Genomic DNA, 27,517 nt, shown 5'->3' with positions numbered 1-27,517 from the left:
CTTCAGCTGCGGATGCAGCGTCCACCGCTCCACGGGGCCCTTGGCTCAGTTCTGGAGCGGGGAGCAGGCCAAGGCCCCTAAATGGAGCAGGATCTTCGTTAATGAAGCAGACCAGGACTGATTTCTTATAACTTTTATTATACATGCCGTATTCATGGAAAATCAAGACCTTCAAAGGAAATCAAGTTAGATATGAGCCACATTGAGCTCTGAGCTGGTCAGAAGCCGCGCTCAGCAGGGATACGGCTAAACCGCAGCTTTCTTCTCTTTGTAGGTCGCCATCATCTTCTTGATTTCAGCAATAGCCTTCCCTGGATTCAGACCCTTAAAAAGGAAGGAAAATCAGTAACAAAGTCGGTGAGGAGGATGGGAGGACCCTGGAGACCCTGGTGGCGCCTCCCTGGTGGGCCCAGAGTCAGGGAAGGCCAGTGCCTGATTCCCAGAAGCCCCGTTCTGGGCTAAGCTCCTCCGAGTCCTCCCAGGAGGCCCCTCCAGTGGGCCAACAGGGCACAGTCATGCTCACTGAGAGCCCAAAGACACCAGGGCAGTGTCCCTTCTCAGACCACAGGCCAGTGTCAATATTAGCCAGACAACTTTTCAGGTCCTTTCCGTTGTTAGTGAACCAGCAGCAGCAGCAGCAGGCGCGAGCACGTGACAGCCCAGGAGGCGCCGTTAACCCTCACACACCTCCTGAGCCACACACCTCCAACACCAGGGTCCTGCCTCAAGTGCAGCCCTGCAGCTGTGACCTCTGTTCTGCAGGAGGCACAACCCCCCCCACCCCAAAGGCCAGCTTCGCGGGCGTTGGAAGGACATAGCAAGCACGTGGAAAACTAGACAAGGGCCTGCCGGGGTGGGGAGGGCCTCCTCATTTTTATTTTGTTGGCACTGGGGACTGAACCCAGGGGCACGTCACTGTTGAAATTGGCTCCCCGCCTTTTTGAGACAGGACCTTACTAAATTGCTGAGGCTGGCCTCAAACTTGTGAGCCTCTGTCTCAGCCTCCCGAGTTGCTGGGACGCAGGCTGACCTCCGTGCCCGGTGAGCCCTCTCATTTAGGTTAACTCTAACCCTGAAATTAAAGTGTTGCAAGAAGAAAGGAAGGTGGGTGGGTGGGGGGAGATTTTAAAAGAAAGGAGATTTTAAGAGAAAAAGAAGAAAGACACTTTGTACACGGAGAGGGAATAATCCCCAACGCCTCAGGTGAGTGTGACAAGAAAGGAAGCGACATGGCAATGGCTGGAGCCCTGTCCTCGCTGCAGCCCCACAGCTGTCCTGATGTTTGCTCAGAGAGGCCTGAGGCACGGGTGGGGCTGCTGGGAACACAGTGGTTTCCAGGCAAGAAACAAGGAAATTGCCCAACTGGACGTGTGTCCGAGGGCGGGCAGGCTGCAGTCTTTTAACAGCTCCCTCCCTGGCTGCCCTGGAGTGTCCCCGCGGCTGTCTCTGGGCTCACTGTGACTGAGGGAAACTGCTCTTCCCTCGGGCTTGGCTCTAGGGCAGCGGATCACAGGGCAGCCCATCACAGCTGCTGCCCTGTCTGATGTGGGCTGCATGAAGCCAAGCTGGGCCACGCGAAGCCCTTTCAGAAACTCTGAGAGGACAGGCGGTGGCTGAGGCCAAGCGTGCGTGGTGAGGTGGAGTCCAGGCTAGGGAGAGCCGAAGGCAGCAGGAAGAGGGGGCGAGGCCCAGAGAACCGCAGCTCTGAGCCAGAGAGCTCTGCGGGGGTAGAGGGGAACCGGCTGGAGCCGGAGGGGAGGTGGGGAGGGACTGGTGCCCACAGCTGCCTGTTCTGATGGCTTCCACCTCTGGATCCTTGAAGTCAGCTGACTGCAGGTGCCTGCCTGTGGACTCCTACAGCACTCGACTCCCCCAAGGTCCTTGTCCTCTATAAGTAAAGCCTATTCCTGGAAGTGCCGGAGGGACTCTCTGGCTGAGGCCACAGACACTCTGGAGCCTCTCCATCTCCAGTGACCAGGTCTGCTCTCTGCCCATGGCCTGCGCATGCGCACAGCTACTCCTGAGGGGGGCTGAGAGGCACCGGCCGCATACCTTGGGACAGGTCCTTGTGCAGTTCATGATGGTGTGGCAGCGGTACAGGGAGAAGGGGTCTTGCAGCTTGGCCAGGCGCTCCTCTGTGAAGTCATCTCTGGAGTCGATCATCCAGCGATAGGCCTGGGAAGCCAGGGGAAGATCAGCGGAGTTGTCACCTTAGAAGCCAGAGCAGTGCTCTGGTGGCCCAAGGGCCTTGGCATGCAGAAGAAGGGGCTCCTCTGGGCCCAGATGCTTTGACCCTGCACTCTTCTGCCATCTTTCAAGAAAGGCTCCCAAGTTCTTCCCACCTTGCTGGGTGATCCCCAGGAGCCTTTCATCCCTGGTAATTATACGCTATTGGGCGTCAGCTCTTCTCGTTATTTTTCATGCTGCTCAACAGTGTCCCACCCAGATCGTAATTAGTGAGGGTGGGGACTGTGGCACATGCTTTTAATCTGTCTTCACAGCACCCAGCTGTGCCAGACTCTGTCACTGAGTAAACCCATGACTTAACAGACCTCTCTAGAGACAATATTTGTCCCATTTGTTGATTCTCTCAATTCCTATATCCACCCCAGCAACCAGAGATCAGAAAGGTAAAATTGGATCAGCCAATTTTACCTTTCTGATCAGCCTGGGCTGCTCCAGTGGCACCACCGAGAGCTCCGAGGTCCCCGGCAGCTCAGGTGCTCTTGTGCGAGTGGCCCACACGAGCTTCCCAGGCCCCGCGGCAATGCTGCTCTTGCAGCCACGCACGGCTCTTTATGCAGGAAAATAAAAAATGTGAACTTGTCTTTTTTCCCCCTTCAGTTACTTGGGATTGAACCCAGGGGTGGCCCACCATTAAGCTGCGTCCCCAGCCCCATTCACCCACTTAGCTAATCTAACCTCACCTACCTTATTTGATCTAGGAATGATACTGGGGATTTGACCCAGGGGTGCTTTACCATTGAACTACATCCCCAGCCCTTTTCTGAGACAGGGCTCACTAAGTTGCTTAGGGCCCTGCTAATTTGCTTAGGCTGCCCTCAAACTTGTGATCTTTTGCCTTAGCCTCTGGAGTTGCTGGGATCACAGGTATGTGCCACCACACTGGGCAAATGAAATTATCTTTTGAGTTAAGAGTCTGTGAGCTGGGCACAGTGGTGCCCACCTGTAATCCCAGTGACTCAGGAGGCTGAGGCAGGAGGATTGCAAATTCAAGGCCAGACTGGGCAATTTAGGGAGACCCTGTCTCAAAACTTTTATAAAACGGGCGATGACTGTGGCTCAGTGTAAAGGCGTGTCAACGTGAGGCCAAGAGTCACTGAAAGCCAGTGACCCACGAAGCCAATCACCCTGTGTGCTGACTGCCCATGGACACCATCCTACCCCTCAGAATGGTGGCCTCGCAACAATCTCCTGTCCTCTTCTGTGTCCAGAAGTCTGACTTTCGCTCTCCCCCACGGCAGGGGAGGGGTACTCACCTGCATAAGAACTGCGGGCCCCAAGTACTTGTCTCCATTCCACCAGTAGCTGGGGCAGCTGGTGCTGCAGCAGGCACAGAGGATGCACTCATAGAGCCCGTCCTGTGACGAGAAGAAAGGGCAGTCAGAGCCTGGTGGCAGAAGACGTTGTGTCTTTAGTGATGAAGTGTGATGTTGGGGTCAGGGCATGAACAAAGGGGTGTGAATGTTCTTGGCAAACCTAAGGAGTGTGTGCAGAGATTTGTCAGGTTAAAATAAAAAGGCCTTGTAATTAGATACAAACATCCGCTTGATTAGAGCCCAGGGATCTCAAGTATGAGCACACTGAGCCTTTATTAAACGAGAATCCTTCACTGATATAAAAAATCAACAAAGACCTGAATAAACTTACCACCTAGCTAGCATCAAGTTGAAAGTGCAGAAGTTAAAACAGTGCCGCGCTTCTGCCCTTGGCCTGGCAGAGACCACGGGCATCCTAGGGGAGCACCAACCTCGTCCTCAGTTCCAGCCAACCCTGACGGGCTCCATGCTTTACCTGGGGCCCAGCTGAGGAGCACAGCGCGCCTGTGAGGCGGGGACTGCGGACTCCCACTCACAGGTAAGAACCAGGCTGGGCGAGGCAGCTGGGGCCTGCGGCCAGGCACACACAGCAGAGCCAGGAGCAACCCAGAGCTCTGTCCCTGGCATCCCTGCTCTCTTGTGGCATCAGCTGCCACACAGGCTCAAGCTGCCCAAGAAATTCTAAAAGGCCACTTTCTAATTTTAGAAACAAAATAGATTAAAAGCAGCAAAACAAAAGGGACACACTGACACTGAGGTGAGAGTGGACAGGAGGGGAGACAGTGGTGGTCATGTCTGACTCAGGAGGGTGCATGGGTGCAGGCTGGCCCCCGGGCTCCAGAAAGCTAAGGTCAGAGAGGCTAAGCTCAGGCGGGGTCAGACTCTTGAACCCACCCAAGCAAAACTCTGTAAAAAGAATTTACTGAAAATCTGGGGCAGACTTTGAAGGATAAAGATATTAATCTAGCCTTATTTATAATAAAAGTTTAGAAGCAATCTCACCATTCAACAGAGGTGGACGGCTGAAGAGCACAAGGTACCTACTCCTAGAGTAGCACAAAACTGTTGGATTAATGCCGACAAGAATTAAAAAAAAAAAAATTTTTTTTTGGTTTTAGTTGTTGATGGATATTTAATTTATTATTTATTTATTTATTTTGCTGAGGATTGAACCCAGTGCCTTACACATGCTAGGCAAGCGCTCTACCACTGAGCCACAACCTCAGTCCCTGACGAGGATTTTTTAAAAAATATTTTTTATAGTAGATGGACATATACCTTTATTTTATTTTTTATGTGGTGCTAAGGATCGAACCCAGTGTCTCATGCGTGCTAGGCGAGTGCTCCACCAACTGAGCTACAACCCCAGTCCACAATAAGGAATTTTTTAAGAACACAGGTGAGTCTGGCACGATAGTATGAACCTGCAATTCTATGTAATCTAGAGGCTGAGGCAGGAGGATAAAAAGTTCAAGGTCAGCCTGGGTAACTTAGCAAGACTCAAAGGAAATTAAGAAAGGACTGGGGATGTAGCTTAGTGGTAATGCACTTGCCTAGTATGTGTCAGGCTCTGTAATTCTAATGACTTGGGAAGCTGAGACAGAAGGACTGCAAATTTGAGGCCAGCCTCAATAATTTGGTGAAACCCTCAGCAGAGCTGATGTAACTGGGAACATGAAATGACTAGTTGGGAGAGAGGGGCTGGGGGAAGTGCAAGGCTCTCTGGCAGTTAGAAGTGGCAGTGGACAGAGATGTGCCCCAGTAACAAGGCACTCTCAGGAGTGGACATGAAAGGTGAAATTCATTTATTCATTCCTAGAACAATTTTTTACCCCACTGTGGTCCTGGGGGTGGAACTGAGGACCTTGTGCTTGCTGGACAAGTACTCTGTGACTGCGTCACAATCCCAGCCCTCTTTTGTTTTGAGACAAGGTCTCCCTAGTTGCCCAGGCTTGGACTTCTGATCCTTCGCCTCAGCTTCCAGAGTGGCTGGTATTACAGGCGTGTGTCCCTCCACCCAGCTTTTTGCCCTTTTTTTTTTTTGGTGGTACTAAGGATTGAACCCAGGAGTGCTCTGTCACTAAGCTACAACACCAGCCCTTTTTAATTTTAGTTTATTTTTTTGTGGTGCTGGGGACTAAACCCAGGGCCTTGTGCATGCAAGGCAAGCCCTCTACCAACGGAGCTGTGTCCCCCAGCCCTAGCCTTTTTTATTTTGAAACAGCTTTGCTAAGTTGCTGAGGCTGGCTGGCCTTGAACTTGTGATCCTCCTGCCTCAGCCTCCTGAGTAGCTGGGCTTACAGGCTGTGCTACCACCATGCCTGGCTTATACAACTAATACTCATTAATAAAACACTGTGCACCAGGGTCTAGAGACCCAGAAAGGAATAAGGCCCTGTTCTTGAGATGTGTTGCTCTGCTAAACAGAGGCACGTACGTCATTCTCCTAGGGAAATGGGAGGATTGTTCAGAGCAGCGACTGTGAGGCAGTCTGTGGCCTCAGTCCCCTGCAGCTGGGGCTGTTTCTATCTGTCCCCTTCCCACCCCACCTCTCCACTAAGATGTAGGCAGTGAACGTGCAAATCAGAAGAATTCTGACAGGGGCAAAAGCACAGAAGAAGAGACTGAAAGCTTCTCCTGTTTAAAATTTTTAGGCTGTCTGCAGGAACAGTAGCCAGAGCCCACGGCCCACCACCCGAGTTGGGGTTAGGAAAGAACCGAGGGCACTAATTCCACTTCTGCCCTTAACGTTTAGCTGCACCTGTAAGTTGGTGGTGACAGTAAGACTGCAACCAGGCATATGGGATATATTTCCTCACAGTGAGACCTCAGCCCTGCTTCAGCTATTAACTTATAAACACCAGGCACTTTTTTTTTTTTTTTTGGGTACTGGGGAATGAACCCAGGGGCACTCTACCACTGAGACACATCGCCATTCCTTTTTATTTTTTGTTTTGAGATAGGGTCTTGCCAAGTTGCTTCCGACCTCACTAAGTTGGTGAGCCTGGCCTTGAACTTGTGATCCTTCTGTCTCAGCTTCCAAGTCACTGAGATTACAGAGGTGTGTCACCATGTCTGGCTCAAGCCACTTAATACATTGGCTGAAAAAAGACAAATGTCTGGCCACCTACCCTAGGGGCAGGGCATGGGCCTGACAGCTCTTCAATTCACTCATGGCCTTCACAGGCTCACATGGGCCCTTAGAGAAGGACTTTCAACACTTGGGCCAGATGCCCTTAAATTTTCTTTCCACAATACGCTAAATGGTTTGCATCGTCCCCTGTTACTCCCCCAAGTCACACAAACATCTCTGCAATGAACCCCCTGAATCAAGACAATTAGCAGGAACCAATGACCAGTTTCTCACGATCTTCTATGGACTGCAGGTACTGCTGCTTGCCCTCCTGGGACTCATCCTTCTTCTTCAAGTAGGGCTCGATGGACTTGTACTGTGCATAGAAGTTGCTCAAATCCTGAGGTTAAGGGGGAGGAAGAAGAAAAGGGTCAGATGACACCATCACTTCTCAGTTTCCCCCTCGCTGTGCTTCTTGGACACCACTTATTTTTCTGTAATAGACAGCAGAAGTCAGGTTCTTCCTGGACACCAACATATACAAAGGTCACAAAAGGAGAAATGGTCACTATTACGGTCTGGCTATGAAGTGTCCCTCAAATAGTCATGTTGAAAGCTTGGTCCCCAGCACAGCAATGTTGAGAGGTGGGGTCTTAGGAAGTGACTGGATCATGAGAGCTCTAACTGCTCTCTCTGCTTCCTAGCTGCCCTGAGCTGAGCAGCTCTGCTCTATCACGCTATTTTGGCGGTGGGGGGTGGGGGTGTAACCAGGGATTGAACTCAGGGGCACTCGACCACTGAGCCCCTTCCCCAGGCCTATTCTGTATTTTATTTAGAGACAGGGTCCCACTGAGTTGCTTAGTGCCTCACTTTTGCTGATCTTCCTGCCTCGGCCTCGAGAGCCGCTGGACGACAGGTGTGCGCTACCGCGCCAGCGTTACCATGGGCTTTTGCTCTGATGTTCTGCCTCACATCAGGCCAGCCACAGAGTGACCGAGCGAGCAAGATAGACCTTTCTTCCTTTAAATTGTTTTTTTCAGGTACTTGGTTCAGTGACAAAAAGCAAACTAACAGTGTCACAGTGTAAGCACAGTTAGAAAATCTGTCCCTTGCCTTTCTGAGGATTTGCCAAGGTCCTTTCCTTCCCTGTCCGCCCTTGCAAACAGCCAGCAAAGGCCCAAAGGCCAAATGGGTGGGCGGGAGGGTTGGAGCAGGAGTAAAATTCAAACAACTGTTGCTTTCCCAGCTGGCATTTCCCACCCAAATTCTTTGTAGTTATGGCCAAATCCTGCATTTCTGGGACCTATGCCCTACTATTCCCAAACAATCCTTACCAAATGAGCTGCTAGAGGATTTTCTAGGTATTTATCTTTTGCCATTTAAATTCATTAATTAAACTTGAACAGGCCACACTGTTGTCAGACCTGGGAGGTTTCCCAGTGCTCTTGGGGACATGGTGGTCTTCCTGCCGTAACAGGAATACAGCCCCACCCAGCTCTACCTGGACTGATTGGAAAGTAGCTATAAAAACTGGGAAACAGCTGCTCTGAACAAGTGATCGCACCACTCACATCGACACCACCCCTGCAAACCCAGGAAGGAGCTGCGGCCACTCACGGGAACGAGGTCCTTGATCACGTACATGTGCGGGAGGGGGTAGATTTTTGAGACCTTGTTGAGGTCGGTGTCGATCCTGTGGGTGCAGGCGAGCGTGTTGCCTCCGTTGATGTTCATGGCACAGGAGCCACAGATACCTGAGGGGAAGACCCAGACTCAGGCCCGCGCCAGCTCCTTTCTCCTGGGCCGTCACTGCTCTACCACTGGGAGCAGCACCGACATGGGACATCTCTTGCCTTTCCTCCTCCTTCCTGTCTAGAAGGTGGATTTCATGGCTGAAGCTCCCAAAACCATTTTGTGGCAACCTTGAGGTTAGAAGCCACACAGTGAGGATGGCTCTGCAGAGGGTCAGAGGGACCCGGGGTGCTCCTGGCCCCGTGCAGTTCCCATATCAACCTCAGCTCCATGCTAGTCGTGCCCCCCTTACTGAGCCCCGGGGCTCTGTGCCAGGCAAATGCTCTATCACTGAGCGACAATCCAGCCCAAGAGTCATGTATCTTCAGAGAAAAACTGGCCGCCTTCTTTTCTTTTCTTTTTTTTTTTTTTAAGGCCCAAACTTAAATTCTAACAGATGCAGTGCCCAAAGCTCATCGACACGGTCCTGGTCATCTCAAAGCTGAGGCCTCGCCACAGATCACCGAGAGCGCGCGCCCACTCTCTGTGCCATAACAGGCAGCACAGTGGTGGCTCTGAGCTCTACCCCGCGTACTGACTGAACACTCACTTTTCAAGGAGAAGCAGAATGAGCTGAAGCAAAGCAAAACAAAGCAAAGCAAAATAAGATGCCGAGCCAGGCCCGGAGGTGCACGCCCACAATCCCAGCTACTCAGGAGGCTGAGGCAGGAGACAAGTTCGAGGCCAGCCTGGGCAACTTAGCGAGACCCTGTCTCAAAATAAAAAAATAAAAGGTCTGGGGATATGGCTCAGTGATGGAGGGTCCCTGGGTTCAACCCCCCGTCCCCACCACACACAAAATCACATGCCAACCAAGGACCTTGACAAGTGAGGTCTCTTAGCCTGGACTTATTTCCTGTGACACTGATACGGGCCTTTTCTGTTGGGAAGGTCATGTTAGGAAGAGAGCTAGCTCAGGCCCTTGAGTCCATGAAGCTGATCAACACCGTCCTGGTCATCTCAAGGTGAAGGCTCACCCTCACGGCCACACGACAAGCAGCACAGTGGTGGCAAGTGCTGGGAACTAGCTGCCTCCCGCTTTCCAAGCCCGGATTTGGGATTTGGAACGCACCCCCAAGGCCCACGTGTTGGAGGTCTGGTCTCCAGGGAAGAAGTGTTCAGAGGTGGGGCTCCGAGGACTGTGGGGCACAAGGGCTCTAGCCGCTGTCTCTCACTTCCCATCGCCACGAGGTGGGTGATTTCCTCTGCCACTACCTTCCACTGTGATGTCGGCCTCGCCACAGGCTCAGAAACAGTGGAGCGAGATGACACGGACTGAAAACGTAAGCCAACAAGGATTTCATCCTTTTTCCTTTAAGCTGTTTTTCTCAAATACTTCATTACAGCAACAAAAACTGACTAATGTACCCAGTGAGACCCGAGTGCAGACTGGGGTCTGATGGCCTTGGCTGACTCCTGTGTATCCTCAGAGAAGTCCCTTCACCTCATCTGTCTGTCAGGGTAAACAGCAACACTCTCTCTTTGTGTCACCTAAAGTGCACAGAACAGCTGGCTCACAGCCTGGCCCGTGTTCACCAGGGCCAGTCTTCACAGCACCGTGTGTAATTCTGGTCACATCTGAGAACCCTTTTAGTTCTCTTTGAGTCATTTCAAGTTTTACTTTTAAAAAAATCCACATTTGTATGCCTATTATACTATCACTAGTAATTATATTTTTGTAATATATAAAATAAACATATAGCCATTTTAAAGTAGGAAATGCTGGCGTTCCCACTGTCTCAATAGCTCCCATGGCACCAGCAGTACAAGTCACCAGACCAAGGGAGACGCTGCCTCAACAATCTAGAGCATGCCTGCCGGGCTTCTATTCTCGAGACTAAAATGCTCAGGGGTCACTCCAGTCAAACTGGGCTAACTGGGCTGCACGAAATACCCACCAAGAGACACAAATACCTTTTTCTTTGGGGTCACTGTGACGGCTCTTCTGACCTTAAGGGTCCACAGAAAGAGAGAGAGCTAGAGCACGCGCTGACCCCTTTTATCGAGGAGAAGCTATTCAAATGAGGCAAGGGGTCACGTTTCAGGGAGCTGAGTATCTTCATGATGTCTACTGTCAGCAAGTTGACTGACACCTGGGTAGGCCATACCCAAGGGCACAGTAAGAGAAGGGGACACATACAAGGCACTTCCATGGAAGATTCTATCCTAAACAGGGCAAGGGGTTATATTACAAAGGAACAGGTGAGCGTAGCTTCACCCATGGGGCTGTAGCAAGACACCGACCCTCGCACCCAAGAAGGGTGCCACATTTCTGCAACTGAGAGCCTCAGCACCCAGCGGGGGAGTGTAACTCAGTCACATGTAAGGTTGGCCTCCCACACATGCCTACTGTGCACACACAATGATGGCAGCCAAGAGGACGTGCATCACCCTGGGAGACAAGCGCAGGTGTGCACAGGCGTCAGCAGGAAGCCCGCCACCACTCCCTAAGCAGCAGTGAGCTCGGCAGTGCGTGTGGCCAGTAGCACATGCCCCCTCATCCCTGAGGCGTGTGCAGCTAACAGAGACCATGCAACAGAAAGTTCCTGAGGGAAAGCGAACTCAGGAACTGGAACCTGCCCCAGGGTCTAAATTTCAATTCAGTTACATGAGAAAAGGAAAGGTGACATGCAGCAAGGTCATACGGCAGAGCAGCAACTGTTTCCGGGATGTCTCCATTGCTTCATGTCGGCCCAAACCTCTCGGGAGAGCCAGAACATAAATGTCGGGGCCTAACGGGAATTAAATGCTTACCTTCTCTGCATGACCTTCGGAAGGTCAAGGTAGAATCGATTTCATTCTTAATCTTGATTAAAGCATCCAATACCATGGGACCACATCTGACAATAGAAAAACCTCAGTTGTACTTATGAAAGTTCAAAACTCCCTACCTGGTCATAACATGATGTGAGATACTTGGATATATTTATCATTCATTTGACCTTCTCAGATCAGACAAAAATATTCTCATAATTTTATCTTTCAATTTTTTTTTGGATCAAACCCAGAGGTGCTGTACCCCAGCTATAGCCCAGACCCTTTTTGTATTTTACTTTGAGACAGGATGCCCAGGTTGGCCTTGAACTTGTGATGCTCCTGCCTCAGCCTTCCAAGTACCTGGGATAATAGGGGTGCGCCACTGCACCCAGCCTTCTGCTTTCTTCTTCTTCTCTTTTTTCTATCTATCTATCTATTTATTTTTATGTGGTGCTGAGGATCAAACCTCACACATGCGAGGTATCACTGAGCTACAATCCCAGCACCCCTTCTGTCTTCTTTTAAGGAAATATTTTTAGATTAAATATTTTTAGAAATGAACTTTAATTTCCTTACTTTTCAGTGTATTTATAATACTGTACCACTCCATATAATGTTGAGAACTCTTCTACTTTATAGGCTCAATTTACTTCCTGTTTCCAGCCCTTAAACTATGTCATATGCATTATATCTGTTATATGTTATAATTTTATTTTTAGTCACCATCAATTTTAATAAAATCCACTGTGTTTATCTATATATTTATTACATTTGGTGTTCTTCATACTTGAATTTCTACCTGTATTATTTTTCTTCAGTTTGAATAAATCTCCTCCTATGTTTTTTTAAAATATATTTTTTAGTTGTAGATGGACACAATACCTTTATTTTATTTATTTTTACAAGGTGCTGAGAATAGATCCTAGGGTCTCACACATGCTAGGTGAGTGCCCTACCACTGAGCCAAAACCCCAGCCCTCCTCCTATGTTTTATGGAGGGTAGGTCTTCTGGTTCTGAAATCTTTCACTTTTTGTTTATTTGAAACTGTCTTCATTTTTTCATTTTGAAGGATCTTTTTTTTTTTTTTCCCCTGGCGGACACAACATCTTTGTTTGTATGTGGTGCTGAGGATCGAACCCAGGGCCGCACGCATGCCAGGCGAGCGTGCTACCACTTGAGCCACATCCCCAGCCCCTTGAAGGATCTTTTTTAAAAAATTTATTCTAATTAGTTATACATGACAGTAGAATGAATTTTAACACATCATACATAAGTAGAGTACAGCTACTCATTCTTTTGGTGGCACATGATGTAGAGTTACACAGGTCATGTAATCATATACGCACATATGGTAATAATGTCTGATTCATTCTACTATCATTCCTACTCCCATTGAAGACAAATTTCTGGCTATTTCTCTTTTAGCACTTGGGAGATGCCACGTCACTGTCTTTTGGCTTCTAGAGAATCTGATAAGAAGTCAGCAACTGTTAATCTTATTTCCCTGAATGCAATGTGATATTTTTCTCTCGTTCTTTCAAGATTTTCTCTTAAGTTTCGGTCTTCAGCAATTTGGATATCATGGATCTGGGTGCAGTTTTCTATTTACCCTGTTTGGGATTAAATAAGCTTCTTAATATATAAATTGTGTCTTTTGTAAGCTTGGGAAGTTCTAGCTATCAATTGCCCATTCTTCTCTATTATTTCTGGAACTCCAGTTACATGTTTGTGACTCTTTAACACTGTTCTATAGACCGCTGAGGTGCTTTTCTTTTTAAAGTCTTTCTTCCTCTTAGGATTGAATAATTTCTTTCTATTTATTTGCAAGTTCAGTAAATCTCCCTACTGAGATTTACAATCTGCTACTAATGCCAACCAGAGAATTTTCTACTTCAGGTACTGTATTGTTTTAGTTCTGGATTTTCTATTTGGCCTTTTCAATAGTTCCATTTCTCTGCTGAGATTTCCCATCTCATTATGAGCTTTTTTTTAGCCTAATTATACAATTCTTGTTTGCTAAGTTCAACAACTGGGTTGCTTCCTGGCTGGTCTCCACCTATCATAACCAAGTCCCTAGACTGGGTGGCTTAAGCAACAAACACTTCTTTTTTGTAGTTTTTGGGGCTGAAGTCTGAGATCAAGGTATGCCACAGTCAGCTTCTCATAAGGACATCTTCCTGGCTTGCAGATGGCCTTTCCTCAGTGTGTGTTTGGAGAGATAAGAAATCTCTCTCTTACATCTCTTCTTACAAGGGCGCCAATCTTAAGGGCTCCATCTTTACAGCCTCATCAAGCCCTAGTCACCTCTCAAATAGTTCATCTCCAATCACAATCACATTGGGGTGCAGGGCTTTAGTATGCGATTTTTTTTTCTTTTTTTGGCGCTGGGGATCAAACCCAGGGCCTTGTGCATGAGAGGCAAGCACCCTACCAACTGAGCTATGTCCCCAGTCCCAGTATGTGATTTTGGGAAACATTCAGTCCCCAAGTCACCACCCATTATCTTTTTCTTAAATATGAGTCATGTTTCACTGTTTCTTTGTACAGTTTGAATTATGTGCTATATCTTGTGAAAAATAGCTATAAGAGATATGTATTGTTTTCCTGATACGCGCTCGCGTGTGCACACACGCACACACATATTTTATTGTTTTAACAGATAATTAATATGACCGAATCAAGATCTGGGCAGAGTTCATGAAGAAAATCTGGGGCTCCTTCTCCATGGTTTTCCTCTTTTTAGGATTTCTCCATTCTCTAGTTGTGGTGAAATGTCCTCTGGTTGTCAAGCTACTGAATTTGTTTTCCGTTCTAGTTTTAGTCCTCACACTCCCCACTCTTGGGCCTACTCTTGGGCAAAAAGCATGTAACTCACCTAATGCCACTGCATTCTTCCAACGGTCAGCTCCCTACCTTTGAGTGCCCACTGCTGGTCACTTTCCAGTCCTCCTGGTAGTTGTTTCTGCTATTTTGTGCAGCACATAGTTGTTATTTGGAGTTAGTGTGATGAGAGCTACTATCCTATAATTGGAAGTGAACCCAATCATTTAATTTTTTTTTCTAGTTGTAGCCACATACTATAAGATTTGATTTGCAATGTTTTTATTTTCTAAGTACTTGGAAACATTTTAAATTTTTTCCCTTAATCAAATAGTTACTTGAAAGAATATGTTGTAAATTCTAGGCAGTTGGGATTTTGTTTTTAAATATAAATTCTTAATTTTATTGTATTATGGTCAGAAAATGTGGCTTGCACAATTTCCATTTCTTTGAATTTTGCTAAGGATTTTTAGTTGTTACATATTTGACAACTTTTGTCTATTTAAGAAGACTGCTACCAAATCTACCTCTTAATGAATTTATGTATTGACAGTCAAAAATATACTTTGGCAAGGCATGGTTGTGTACACCTGTAATCCTAGCAACTTGGGAGCCTGAGGCAGGAGGATCACAAGTTTGACTCAACATAAAAAATAAAAAGGGCCGGGATGTGGCTCAGTGGTAAATCTTTTGCCACACTCAAGACAAATATACAGTTTTTCACTAGTATGGCTTCTCTGATGGGTAAGAAAGTCAGAGTTTTGTTAGAAGCTTCTTTCCACACTTGCTGGGTTTCTCTCCAGGTGGGTTTTCCGGTGTCCAATGAGATGAACAAACAGTCTGAAGCTCTGATGACACTGAAGGTATTTAAAAAGTTGTCCTCTGGTGTCAATTCTCTTGCAATGAGGACTGAACAGTGCTAGAAAGTTCTCCCATACTCAATGCATGTGCAAGGTTTCCTACTTATATCACTCCTGTGGGTGATCAAGTTTGAGCTCAGATTAAGGGTTTTCCAAACTTCAGGGCATCTGTGGTTTCTCCTTTGGAGTGGCTGTTAGGGCAGCTTTCTGGGTAAAGCATTCTTATGCTTCCTATAACTACAGGCTCTCTGTTCCCCTCTGAAGTCTGAGCTCTCATCAAAGTCTGAGATTTATCTAGGCTTCTTCATCTTAATGAAGTCTCTGATGTGTAAATATTCTTCTTTGGGTAGGGGCAGGTTACTGGGGACTGAATCCAGCGGTGCTTTACCACTGAGTCACATCCCCAAGTCTTTTTAATTTTTTGTTTTGAGACAGAGTCTCACCAAGTTGCTAAGGCCAGCTTTGAACTTGTGATCCTCCTGCCTTAGCATCCCAAGTTGCTGGGATTACAGGTGTGCACCACCATGCCCAGCTATAAATACATTTTTTAGTAGAATTAATTTGTCTGGTCAAGACACCTGTGAGGCTTCTGATGCAGGGGAGGGCTGAACTCAAGGGCTTTCTCACCCACATTACAGCTACGTTTTTTCACCAGTGGCTGAGCTCTGGTGAACCTTTTATCACATACGCTGTATTTACAAGTGGCTCCAGAGTTCTCATTTTCTGTCCGGCAACAAAGTTCACACCTAGGAAGCCACTTTCACATGGTTTCTCTGCTATGTGAATTTTCTGATGTACAGTAAGGTCTGAGCTACAGCTAAACTTCTCATACTGAAATACTTGGAAGCATGAGTGTGGGCTGCCTAGTACCTAATGAGGCTGGCACTCCTCATGCACTCCAAGCATCTACAGGGCTTCTCATCTGTGTGGACCCTGGTGCATAGTAAGGTCTGATTTCTGGCCAAAGCCTTTCTCATAGGCACCACACACATAGGGCTTCTCCTAGTACAAATTCTTTTATGTAATGATGAAGGCTTAACAATGTTGGGAACTTTCCTCACTCTTATTACACTTTCTTATTACACTTTTCGCCTTTCAGCAGGATGAGTTCTCTGGCGGTTAAGAAGATCTGATTTCCCACTAAAAGCATGTCACAATCCAGACACTTAAGTGGTTTCTCATGATGTGAAAGCATCAGTGCCTTAGGAAGTGAGTATCTGGACATTTATAACACTCGCTACGCAGATATAGGTTCTCCCTGCGCGACTTCACTAGTGGACAAGCAGAGCTCTGACCAAAATTCTGGCCACAAACGTCATATGTACAGAGCTCTTCTCACATCTGCTGCATTTATAAGGTTTCTCATGCTGTGGATCCTCTGGTGGGAAACAAGTGCTGAGCTCTGGAGGAAGGTTCCTTCCCAGCGTAGGTATCTTACACACAGAAGCTCCGTTTCACACAAGTTTCATGATCCAGGCACTGGCACACCTGCTATCTATTCGAGTAGTCTGATGCACATAAATAAACTCCTTCTACTCTGAGGGCATCCTTGGACACACTTTCCTTCCAACTCTCTTCTGAAGTGTACCTTTTCTATGGCCCCCTCCTATGGAGATTTCCACTGGTATTCTTGTCACATCATTGCCTTGAAGCCATCTTCTTGATGAGAACTAGGAAAGTACACCTGTTCCGTGCCTTTCAGTCTCAAGCAGTTCACCTTTGCGAATTTCCCCAGCGTCCTGTACATGGATTCCTTACTTGGTATTTTCAAGCCACAAGAAGCCTCAAGTCTGGCTTCCTTTCGGCTCCAAAAGGTCTCCAGGCCAGGTCCACTCCCCACACTCAGCTCTCCCTCTCCTGCCTGGTGCTGTCCCTGGGCCTTGGAGGGCACTTCCAGGGGCCCACTGGTTCACTGCGGCCCCAGGCTCCATGGTGGGACCCCCACATCCAGAAGGAAGGAGAAGAGCCTGGGAGGCTGCGCAGAGCTGGGGCCACTCTGGCTGCACTGTCCATGAGGGCCACACCTTCACTTCATGTTTTATTTTTAGAAATGAAAACTTAATTTTACTTCAGACACGTCAATATTTTTAAATTGGTACAATTAGCATGCAAAGCGTTTCTATTCAAATAAGTAAAAGAAAAAAATAAAAATCTCCCAAATAGTAAGATGGACACAATACCTTTATTTTATTTTATTTGTTATTTCTATATGATGCTGAGGATCAAACCCAGTGCTTCACACATGCTAGGCAAGCGCTTCACCACTGAGCCACAACACTGGCCCCAGAAACATTCTGTTTTAAAATAAAAATAAAAAGGGCTTGGGATGTGGTTCAGTGGTTCAACTGACTGTGGGTTCAACCCCCCGATACCAAAAAAAAAAAAAAAAATCTGGACCTGTGTGGTTTTCTATGGCTATTGGAGACTACAACACCAAACTCAGTGGCTTTAAACAACATAAATATGTTATCTTACAGTTTTATAGGTCAAAAGACAGGTATGGGTCTCATCAGACTAAAATCAAAGTGTCACAATTTATAGGAGCCATATTGTGGAACCAGCCTAGGTGTTCATAGTGGATGTGTCTGATATGTCAAAATAACATGGAGTCTAACTTCCCATTCTTGTGGTTGTGATGATGGAGTACACTGGTCCTGTATTCACATAGGAACACAGGAAAGTCATGTCCGGTTCACTGTACTGTCTTGGTTACATACTTATAACGGACATAATAGAACAATGTAATTTGGTCAGTTTTGTTCCAGGATGTTTTCTTTCCCTCCTTCCTCCTCCTGGTCCCCTCCTCTAGTCTACTGGTCTCCTTTTTTCCTGTAGCTTCCACATGAGAGAAAACACATAACCCTGAACTTTTCTGAGTTTGGCTTATTTTGTTTAACCTAATGTTTTTAAGTTCCATCCATTTTCCTGCAAATGACATAATTCCATTCTTCTTTATGGCTGAATAAAACTCCATTATGTATATATACCACATTTTCTTAATCTGTTCATCCACTATGAACACCTAGGCTGGTTCCACAATATGGAATAATTTAATATATTTAATAATAATTTAATAATTATTAAAAAAGAGCGTTGCTAAGTTACTGATGCTAGCTTTGAACCTGCAGTCCCCTCTTGCCTTAGCCTCCTGAGCTGTTGGGATTACAGGCATGCGCCACTGTGCCTAGACCATATCATTGTTAATATTCTAACCACACCTACTACAATTCCAGCTGGACTTATATTACCAATTTCTCAAGTTTATCATTACTACAGACTACACAAGCCCAGAAAGATGAATTATAACTAGCACATTTAATATTTTAAAATTGGTAATATGCTAATTCGAACACTATGCAAAAAGTCAATTGTACCAGTATTTCTAGAAAGTTGTTAACATTTTAATTTGGGGGAAGAAAAGTTTTTGCAAAGGTTAGGTTTCTTGCTATTTATCTTTTTGAATCAGGTACTTACCTCATTCTTGGTTTTTACTGTTTTGTTGTTGTTGTGCTAGAACTGAAATCTAGGGTCTTATGCATGCGGGCAAGTGCTCTACCACTGCGCCATAATATGCTGCCTCCTCAATTCTTGTTTTACAAATAGATGACAGATTTTGGAGGTGTCTGATATCAAAATTTTAAGTCCTCAAGGTGTGAAAAACATGTTCCTGAACCAAATCAAGAGCTCTCTTTTGGGCTGATGGTACAGATCAGAAGTGTGTACTTAGCACACATGAGGTCCTGGGTTTAGTATCCAGCCCTACTAAAAACAAAAACAAAACCAATCCCTTTCCTCCATCAAATACCTAGCAAGCATAGAGATACTCACTTGTTCAGATCAATTTCATAAGTCTGCATGTGAGGTTTATCTCCGGTCTTATCAGGGTCCCATCGATAGATGGCAAATTTCTTAATTCGAGGAACTGTGGCTGCAGCTGTCTGGGCCCCTCGGCAGGCCTCAAATTTAAAATGTTCACAGGAAGTGGGAAAGAAAAAGCAAGATAATTCAATTTAGCTGTCACAATAAACTACAGCACTGAATCTAAATCCACATATCACTCATACACAGCCTTCTTGAGAAAGGCACAGTTATCCAACATCCCAAGCACCTATGATATACCAGGCATGGTACTAGGGGCTGGGGACAGAGCACTTATTAAAACAGAGAAAGCTTCTGGGCGTAGTGATGCACACCTGCGATCCCATCTACTTGGGAGACAGAGGCAGGAGCAACTTGAGAGTGAGACCCTGTCTTAAAATTTTTAACAAAAGGGCTGAGGACATCACTCTGAGGCAGAATGCTCCTGGGTTCAACCGCTAGTACTTCCAAAAAAAAAACCCCAAACAAACAAAACCCAAACACCTTTATCTTCATTCAACTTTGGCTTTGTAGTGAACAAGTGTGAAATGAAATATTCATAGGAAAGTGTAAAGTGTGATCCTACTGGGAGCCCTGGGGATACAGGAGGGACTTAAACCAGTGTAACAGATCAGAAAAGCCTCATCAAATGATGTTTAAGCACAGATGGGATTGGGAGAAAGGGGTGCTCTGGCTGAGGGAATGGCACACCTAAAGGCCTGCAGTGGGGAGTATGGTGCAGTATGAGGAGCAGAAGGCCGGTGGCCTGGGGAAGGATGGGGAGTGGCAGATGTGAGGAAAAAAAATTTTTTCTTGTAAATACCAGAGACTGAATCCAATGGCACTAAATCATTGAGCCCATCTCCAGCCCTTTTTGAGATAGGGTCTCGCAAAGTTGCTGAGGTTGGCCTTGAACTTATGATCCTCCTGCCTCAGCCTCCCCAGCTGCTGGGATTACAGGCATGGGCCACTATGCCCAGCCTTAAGCTGAATTTTCATTTTATCCTAAGAGCAATGAGAAGCCAGCAAAACTTTTTAATCAAGGCAGTGACATAATCAACTTTTTTTCTTTTTTTTTTAAAGATATCACAAAATTCTGAAAGTAGAATTTGTCAGGTTAGACCTGGAGAAGCTAGTGAGAAAGCTACTGCAGTTATCAAGACAAGATGCTGGAGTTTTAAAACTCAGTAGCTAAGCTGTCCCCAATCTGCAGTGCTTGAAACTCTCCCATTTAAGCAGAGGCCACATTAAGTTTTGCTGAGTTTATGCTACAGGGATAGGGAGGGGAGGATCTTGTCAGTCCCACTATCAATTATAAATTGAATCCTTAATTTGTTATTTATTTATTTATTTATTTATTTTAAAGAGAGAGAGAGAGAGAGAATTTTTTAATATTTATTTCTTAGTTTTTGGCGGACACAACATCTTTGTATGTGGTGCTGAGGATCGAACCCGGGCCGCATGCATGCCAGGCGAGCACGCTACCGCTTGAGCCACATCCCCAGCCCTCAATTTGTTTTTTAAAAAATGCAGATTATACTTCAGACCAGCTAATTCTTTCATAAACTGTCAAAAAAAAAAAAAAAAAAAGTAGAAATTCCAAAGGTTGACTTATTACAAAAAATAAAAAGATATTTGCTATTTGCTGGTAAAGCCTCCAATTAACTAAAGTTAATTTGAAAACATGAATTTCAGCTTTCAGTATGAAAGAAGAAAAAGTATGAAGAAAAAGTGAAAATGAAAGCTAGGTTTTACCTTATCACAAAACTGGTTAATTCACTAACAAAAGGAAAGTTGTGTCTAGAAAGGTACATTTTTTTTAATCAAGAACTATGTAATGTTTTGAACAACCAACAATTAAAAAAAAAAAAAAAAAGAAAGGTACATTTTTCACTAGGAATCCCATTTAATAAGACATGAGTATTTGACTGATGCCACCTTGTGGTATTTAACAGGAAGTAAAAAGAGGAAAGAACGGAAAAGAATAGCTCCAGCCAACCTTATTTTCTTTCCCTGTGGTACGGGGATTGAACCAGGGCCTTACATATGCTAGGCAAGGCGCTTCCACTGGCTGTATCCCAGCCCCCCAAGCCAACTCTGCTTGCTTAATTGCCTTTAGCCTTTTGCTTTGGTTAGATTTACTAAGGCATAATTCATTCTTATAAAATTTACCAATTTTGAGTGTACAATTTGATGGGTTTTGACAAAGTAATATAACTACCAAATTGTAGAGCACAGTGGTGCACACCTGTAAACCCAGTGACGCAGGAGGCTGAGGCAGGAGGACTGCATGTTCAAAGCTTCAGCAACTTAGTGAGGCCCTAGGTAACTTAGGGAGACCCTGTCTCAAAATAAAAAATAAAAAGGGCTGGGAATGTTGCTCAGTGGTTAAGCATCCCTGGATTCAATCCTTGATAACAATAAACTATATATATATATATATATAAAAAAGCACTGGGATGTGGCTCAGAAGAGCACCTGCCTAGCATGTGGGAGGTCCTGAGTTGATCCTCAGTACCATGAAACCCCCATAGAGATTAAACCCAGGGCCTTTCACGTGCTGCCATCACCCAGTCAGTAAGATGCTAAGCAGTACCTGGCTCAGGCACTTTCATTCTTTTTTTGATACCAGGAATTGATCTCAGGGACGTTTGACCACTGAGGCACATCCCCAGCCCTATTTTGTATTTATTAAGAGACAGGGTCTCACTGAGTTGCTTGGTGCCTTGCTTTTGTTGAGGCTCGCTTTGAACTCCCGATCCTCCTGCCTCAGCCTTCCAAGCTGCTGGAATTACAGATGTGTGTCACTGCGCCCAGCCATTTTTTAAAAATATACTTTTTACTTGTAGATGGACACAATACCTTTATTTTATTTGTTTGTCTATTTATTTATTCATATGTGGTGTGAGGATCAAACCCAGTGCTTCACACATCTAGGCAAGTGCTCTACCACTGTAGTGACAGCCCCAGCCCCACACTTTTATTCATTTATTTGTTCATGATGTAATTATTAAGTATCTACTATGTTCCAGGGACTATTCTGGTTGTTGGGAATGAAGTACAAAACAGACACACATTCCAACTTCACAGAGTTTTACACAGTGACTAGGGGAGGGATCCACAAAATCTACAGTACATCAGGCAGCGACAAGAGCACAGAGGAGGAAAACAGGAAGGGGTACGGGGTCCTGGCTGTGAGGCTACAATTCTAAATAAGGTGGCCAGGAAAGACTTCACCTAAAAGATGTATCTTAAAAGGTGGCAGTTAAAAAAAAAAAAAAGGTGACAATTTAAACCTGAAGGTGAAGAGGCTAAACAGACACATCTAGGGGATGAGCAAATCAGTCACAGGGGACATTGAGTACAAAGTCCAAGGTAGGAACAGGTTGGAGGAGCAACAGGCTAGTGTAGGGTGTGGGAGGCCGCCATGTCATGTAACCAGTGTTTTTCCTCTCCTGATTGGTTGAGGTGCTGTCGGTCATCCCCCCCCCCCCACCCCATGATCTGGCTACTCTTAAGTAGCTGAAAAGATGGTAGCCCCGATCTTGAGGGTAGAAATCATGCAACCAGATATGCCTTCCTGCAGCCCCATGGGTTGAGCTATGCTCGCCTGTTCCTTTGTGATATTAACCCCTTGCCCTGTTTGGGATAGAATGTTCCATGGAAACGCCCTTTGTGTGTCCCCTTCTAATACTCTGCCCTTGGGTGTGGCCTCCCTAGATGTCAGTCAACCTGCTGACAGCAGACGTCATGAGACTAGACTCAGCCCCTTGAAAACTGACCTCTGGCCTCATTTGAATGGCTTCTCCTTAATAAAAGGGGTCAGTGTGTGTGTGTGTGTGTGTGTGTGTGCGCGCGCGAGCGCTCTCTTTCTTTCTGTGGACCCTTAAAGTCAGAGGAGCCGTCACAGCCTCCCCAAAGAAAAAGGTATTTCTGTCTCTTGTTATTTAGCGCAGCCCAGTTCCCCTGAAGTGACCCCTGAGTGTTTTAGTCCTGTGCAACACGGCAGGTGGCGTCCCTGGGTGGGCAGGTTTGAGTGTTTAAGTCACTGGGAACTCGACAGTAGGGCAAACGGGGTGAGTGACAGGGACAAATACAGACAAGATCAGGCAGTTAATGGGGGGCCTGTAGGGATGCTGGCTTCTATCATGAGTAAGATAAGAAGCTATTAGAAAGTTCTGCGCAGAGAGATGACACTATCAGACCTAAATTTTGGAAAGATCATTTTGGCTACTATTTTTAAAATTAACCATAGAGGAGCAAAGACGGAAGTAAGATAGGGAGAAGATGTAAAATTCAGCCAAGAGACCATGGTGGCAAAAACCAGGCCAGCAGCTGTAGGGTGTTTGAGAAGTGATCAGTTTAGGACAGAGCTGACTGAATTTGTTCACAGACTGGGGGTGAGGAATAGTTATGGGTTTAAGCAGAAGAACTGAGCTGCATACCAGCTGAGATTCGAGGAGCAGGCAGATGTGTGTGGTAGGAAGAGAGCAAGACTGGGAGAGGAAGTTCCAGATGTACTATTAGATGTACATGTGGAGGTTCGAGAACATAACCCAGTGGCCACCTGCAATTGGAGATCTGGGCCCAGGTCAGGGCTGGAGACATAAATTTGGGAGTTATTGCCAAATATAGGCAGGTTGTATCTATAAAGCCCAAGAAAGGATCTATAGAGAAGAGGCCTAAAGGCTGAGCTCTATGGTCAGAGGTTGGGTGATGACGGGAAATCAGCAAAAGGAGACAGAAAGACAGCCAAACTGGGCGAGGTGGTGCAACCTGTAATCCCAGCTACTTAGTAGGCGAAGATATGAGGATCACAAGCTTGAGGCCAGCCTCAGCAATTTAGTGAGACTCAGTATCAAAAAAAAAAAAAAAAAGGGGGGGGGGGGAGGGGGAGGGGAGGGTTTTCTCAGTGGCCCTGAGTTCCATCCCCAATACCACAAGAAGGAAAGAAGAAAGAATGCAAACACACAACAAACAAAACCCAGAGACTGGGAGCCAGGTGCAAAAGTGTTTTGTTTTTTTAAATTTGTTTTTAGTTGTCAAAGGACCCTTACTTGTTTATTTATTTATTTATTTATATGTGGTGTTGAGAATCGAACCCAGGGCCTCACACACTCTAGGCAAGCGCTCTACCACTCAGTCACAACCCCAGTCTGCAAAAGTGTTTTGAGGAGGTGGGAATGACAGTGACAAATGCTTTAGATAAAATATGAGAACTAAGATCTAATGACAGGATTTAACACGGGGAGGTCATGTGAACTAAATGCAGATAATTTCAGTGAAGTCATGACTACTATTGGTTTGAAAAAAAAATGGGAGGAGATGAATCTTGGACAGTGAGTTTAAACATCTCTTTTGAGAAATTCTCTGCAGAGCTCTCTTTTCCACAGAGGTTACAGTTTGGTCGCAGAAAAAGGGCTTGTGGCTCAGTGGCAGAACACTCATTTAGCATGTGCGAGGACCTGGGTTCGATCCTCAGGATCACATTAAAAATAAACAAATAAAATAAAGTTGTAGTTGTGTCACAACTAAAAAATATTAAAAAAAAAAAAAGCTTGGAATCCAAAAATATTTGAATTTGAATTCTGGTCCCAACAGTTACTCCAGGCTGGTAGGTAGAGAGACACACACAGACACACACACACACACACACACACACACACGGCTAATGTTCTGACAGAGGACAAACTGATCATGCAGGAAAGGGGAGAATTACTAGAGGAGCACCTCTTAATAAATGAGAAAGGACAGGGTCTGGGAAGGTGTGAGGGGCTGGCCAGAGGAGTGCTGCTAGTTCTGCCACGGTGAGAGGAGGAAAGGGCATATGTGGGCAGAGGCAGGGAAGTGGGCCAGAGTGTGAGGTCACCTTCCCAGCAATTTCTACTACAAACCCACAATGGGAGAAGACCGAAACCATTTCTACCTTCACCTGAAAGACCAGTGACTATTTAAGGCAGAGAGTACATTTCTAGAGAATCTTGGGTGAGATTAACTTCATAGTTTACAATTTAAGCAAGGTAATCAACAACTGGACTGAAACGGACTGTGGAGGAGGATGAATTCTGGATCACACTGAAGGCTGGTTGCTGTTCCTCTAGGAAAGCTTCCTCAGGGAGCAGGCCTGGAGAGGTGGGCAGAACAGATAATGATGGGGAAGCAGAAGAAGGCGGCTGGGAAATGGAGAGGAGGAAGGCAAGGAGGTCTGAATGTAGATAAGCTTGCGTAAAACACAAGGTGCAGGCTTATTTCTGAAATGTGAGTGGCACTGGATCAAATCCAAGCTTTACCACCTGCTAGCTTTGTGTTTTCCAGCAAATTAACTTCTCTGATTCTAGCTCCTCCTCTATAAAGAGGAGGGTAGTATTAATATCCACATAAAATAAGTGTGGGGGGGGTCAAGCTCCTAGCACAGCCTAGAAAATAATTTCTGCTATTCAATATTGACAACATTTTCAGACTTTGCATTATTCTGACTGGCAGATAAGTATCCTAAGCCCTGCCAGTTCTAGGAACAATGAGATGCACAGGTGGTTCCTGCCCTACAGGAGTTCATAGTCTAGATGAAGAAATAAGGCAACACTAACAACAGTTAATATATTACAGTTCAACACAGGCAGAGTTGTGGTTCAGTGGTACATACTACGCATAAATGAGATTCAGACCTAAACCTGTGACCCACAGAAACATATCAAGCTCATTACTGGATTCTTCTGAGGTGGCTTTTGTAAGTATAAATGTGCACTTCTACAAGGGGAGAGACCTATTCTATTTCTGTTGAGGGGGCAGTGCAAAGGTATCACCTGAATCACAACACTGACCTATGAAACCAGCCTTTTCTACAGTCCCTGGGCGGAAGAAGAGCCTGAGCTTTTGAACTCACTCTCATTGGCAGGGCTCTCAAAACTTAATTGCTTCCTCAGCAACTATAAAAGGAACATAGTAAACACGATCATTCTGAATCATCAATTAAAGGCTCAGAAGACATAGGCCCGAGGCTCTGGTAGGCATCCTTTTTCCCTAACCCTCCTTTTCAGAAAGAAGATGTGAAGAGTGAATGACTTGCCCAAGTTCACATAGAACACAGGCAACATGTACTACCTACGCAGCCACCGCAGGCACTTGAGAGAGATTGTCACACAAATGCAAGAGGGGGGAAAAAAAACATCATTTCTTGTACACTATGAGCCATGATCTATGCTAAGGAGTTTTTCAGGTGTTATGTTAACCAACTGGCCTGGATTTACAAGTTCTTGGCAGTCATATTTTTGGCAAATAAAACTGGAGCCTCAGGCTGGGGATACAGCTCAGTTGGTAGAGTGCTTGCTTGCCTTGCATGTACAAGGCCCTGGGTTCAATCCCCAACACCACCCAAAACAAAACACACAAACAAACTGGGCTCTCAAATATTTTCTTTTAATATTTATTTTTTAGTTTTGGGTGGACACAATATCTTTATTTTACTTTTATGTGGTGTTGAGGATCGAACCCAGTGCTTCATGCATGTTAGGCAAGCACTCTACAACTGAACCACAGCCTCAGATCACTGAGCCACAGCCTCAGCCCTCAAATCTTTAAAAAGTTTTCTAGTCTTTAAAAAGGAGTTAATAGATCTTGTTGCATAACTTTTTTGTTGTGGTTGTTGTACTAGGGATTGAACCCAGGGGTGCTTAACCACTGAGCCACATTCCCGGTCCTTTTTATTTTTATTTTGAGACAGGGTCTCACTAAGCTGCCCAGGCTGGCCTGGAAACTTCGGTCGTCTAGCCTCAGCCTCCTGAGTTGCTAGGAGTACAGATGTGCCACCACACCTGCAGTACTGAGGTGTTGAGGAGCCCAGAAGAGGATGCAGACTTGTGATCTGTAAACCCTTAGCTCCTTATGTAATACCTAGGGGCGATTTCCCTTCCCCTTCTCCCATTCGGAATGCAGATCAGAAGTGTGCAGTTCCATGACGATACAGGGGTGTGGGAAAACCTATCGCTGCACACATAAACGAGAACACCACTAAGCTCTTCACCGCCGTTATCTCATGCCAATCCTGCGGGGCAGGCAAATAAACACCTGGGTGCCACTGCTTTAAGGAACTCAGTTCAATAAAGGGGAGGGAGCCCCGGTTTCCGTCCCCCGGCTGGCGGTGCATTTCCCTCCACCGTCCACCCGACCTCTCCCCACAATCCCGGTCTGGTCTCTGTTCACACGTCGTCAAGCACCTTCTACCCTGAGCGGCTTCCCAGTTCCCACCCCCGACTCTCCGCAGGTCGCTCTTTCCCACGGAGGCAGTAGTTTGGTAGCAGAAAAAGGGTTTGGAGTCCAAATATTTGAATTAAATTCTGGTTCCAACGGTTGCTCGCCTGCCATGTGACCTTGAGCAATTGAAGTCCCTTCTTTGAACTTTTTTCCTTCCATAGCTCTAAAAAGTCAACTCCGCCCTGACACCAGCTGTCGGGAGGCGCAGCGTAGCGGGCAGCGACGCGCCCAGCCGAAATCAAAACCCGCGCAGGTGGGCGGAGGTCCTGCCCTGGCCGCCTCCACCTCCCCGCGGCCCCCTCAACTCCGGGCAGCCTCGGCAACTCTCCCGCCTCTCCACTCCCGCGGGACCCAGGCTCACCTGCAGGCACGCTCCACCGAGCGCGGTGACCGGGAACCGGCGCCTCAAGGAGACCGCGACCACCGCCGCCATCTTGGCTCCTGACGTCAGCCCCACCCCTTAACCCCGAGGTCGCTCTCTGCCGACGTCCCGTCGAACACCGCGGCGCTGAGCCGGCGTCCCCCGTGGACCCGCTAGCCGCGAGGG

At 46.3% G+C, this 27,517-nt stretch overlaps 1 protein-coding gene across 1 annotated transcript; it reads right to left on the bottom strand.

Moving 5' to 3' along the window:
* Positions 1-118: 118 nt before the first annotated feature.
* Positions 119-27,517, bottom strand: Sdhb (succinate dehydrogenase complex iron sulfur subunit B). Its single transcript, XM_046468511.2, has 8 exons — positions 27,332-27,517; positions 18,691-18,818; positions 11,179-11,264; positions 8,251-8,387; positions 6,917-7,033; positions 3,501-3,602; positions 2,053-2,175; positions 119-324 (listed from the first exon to the last, which is right to left on the bottom strand). The coding sequence occupies exons 1-8, from the start codon at positions 27,401-27,403 to the stop codon at positions 247-249; spliced, it is 843 nt and encodes a 280-aa protein (XP_046324467.1). The 5' UTR covers positions 27,404-27,517; the 3' UTR covers positions 119-246.

This window comes from Marmota monax, unplaced genomic scaffold, assembly GCF_021218885.2.
Source record: "Marmota monax isolate L192 unplaced genomic scaffold, Marmota_monax_Labrador192_F-V1.1 WCK01_AAM20220418_F8-fsc00008, whole genome shotgun sequence".
Lineage (NCBI taxonomy): Eukaryota > Metazoa > Chordata > Mammalia > Rodentia > Sciuridae > Marmota > Marmota monax.
The sequence above is the reverse complement of the archived record's forward strand: the minus strand, read 5'-3'. Positions and strand labels throughout refer to the sequence as shown.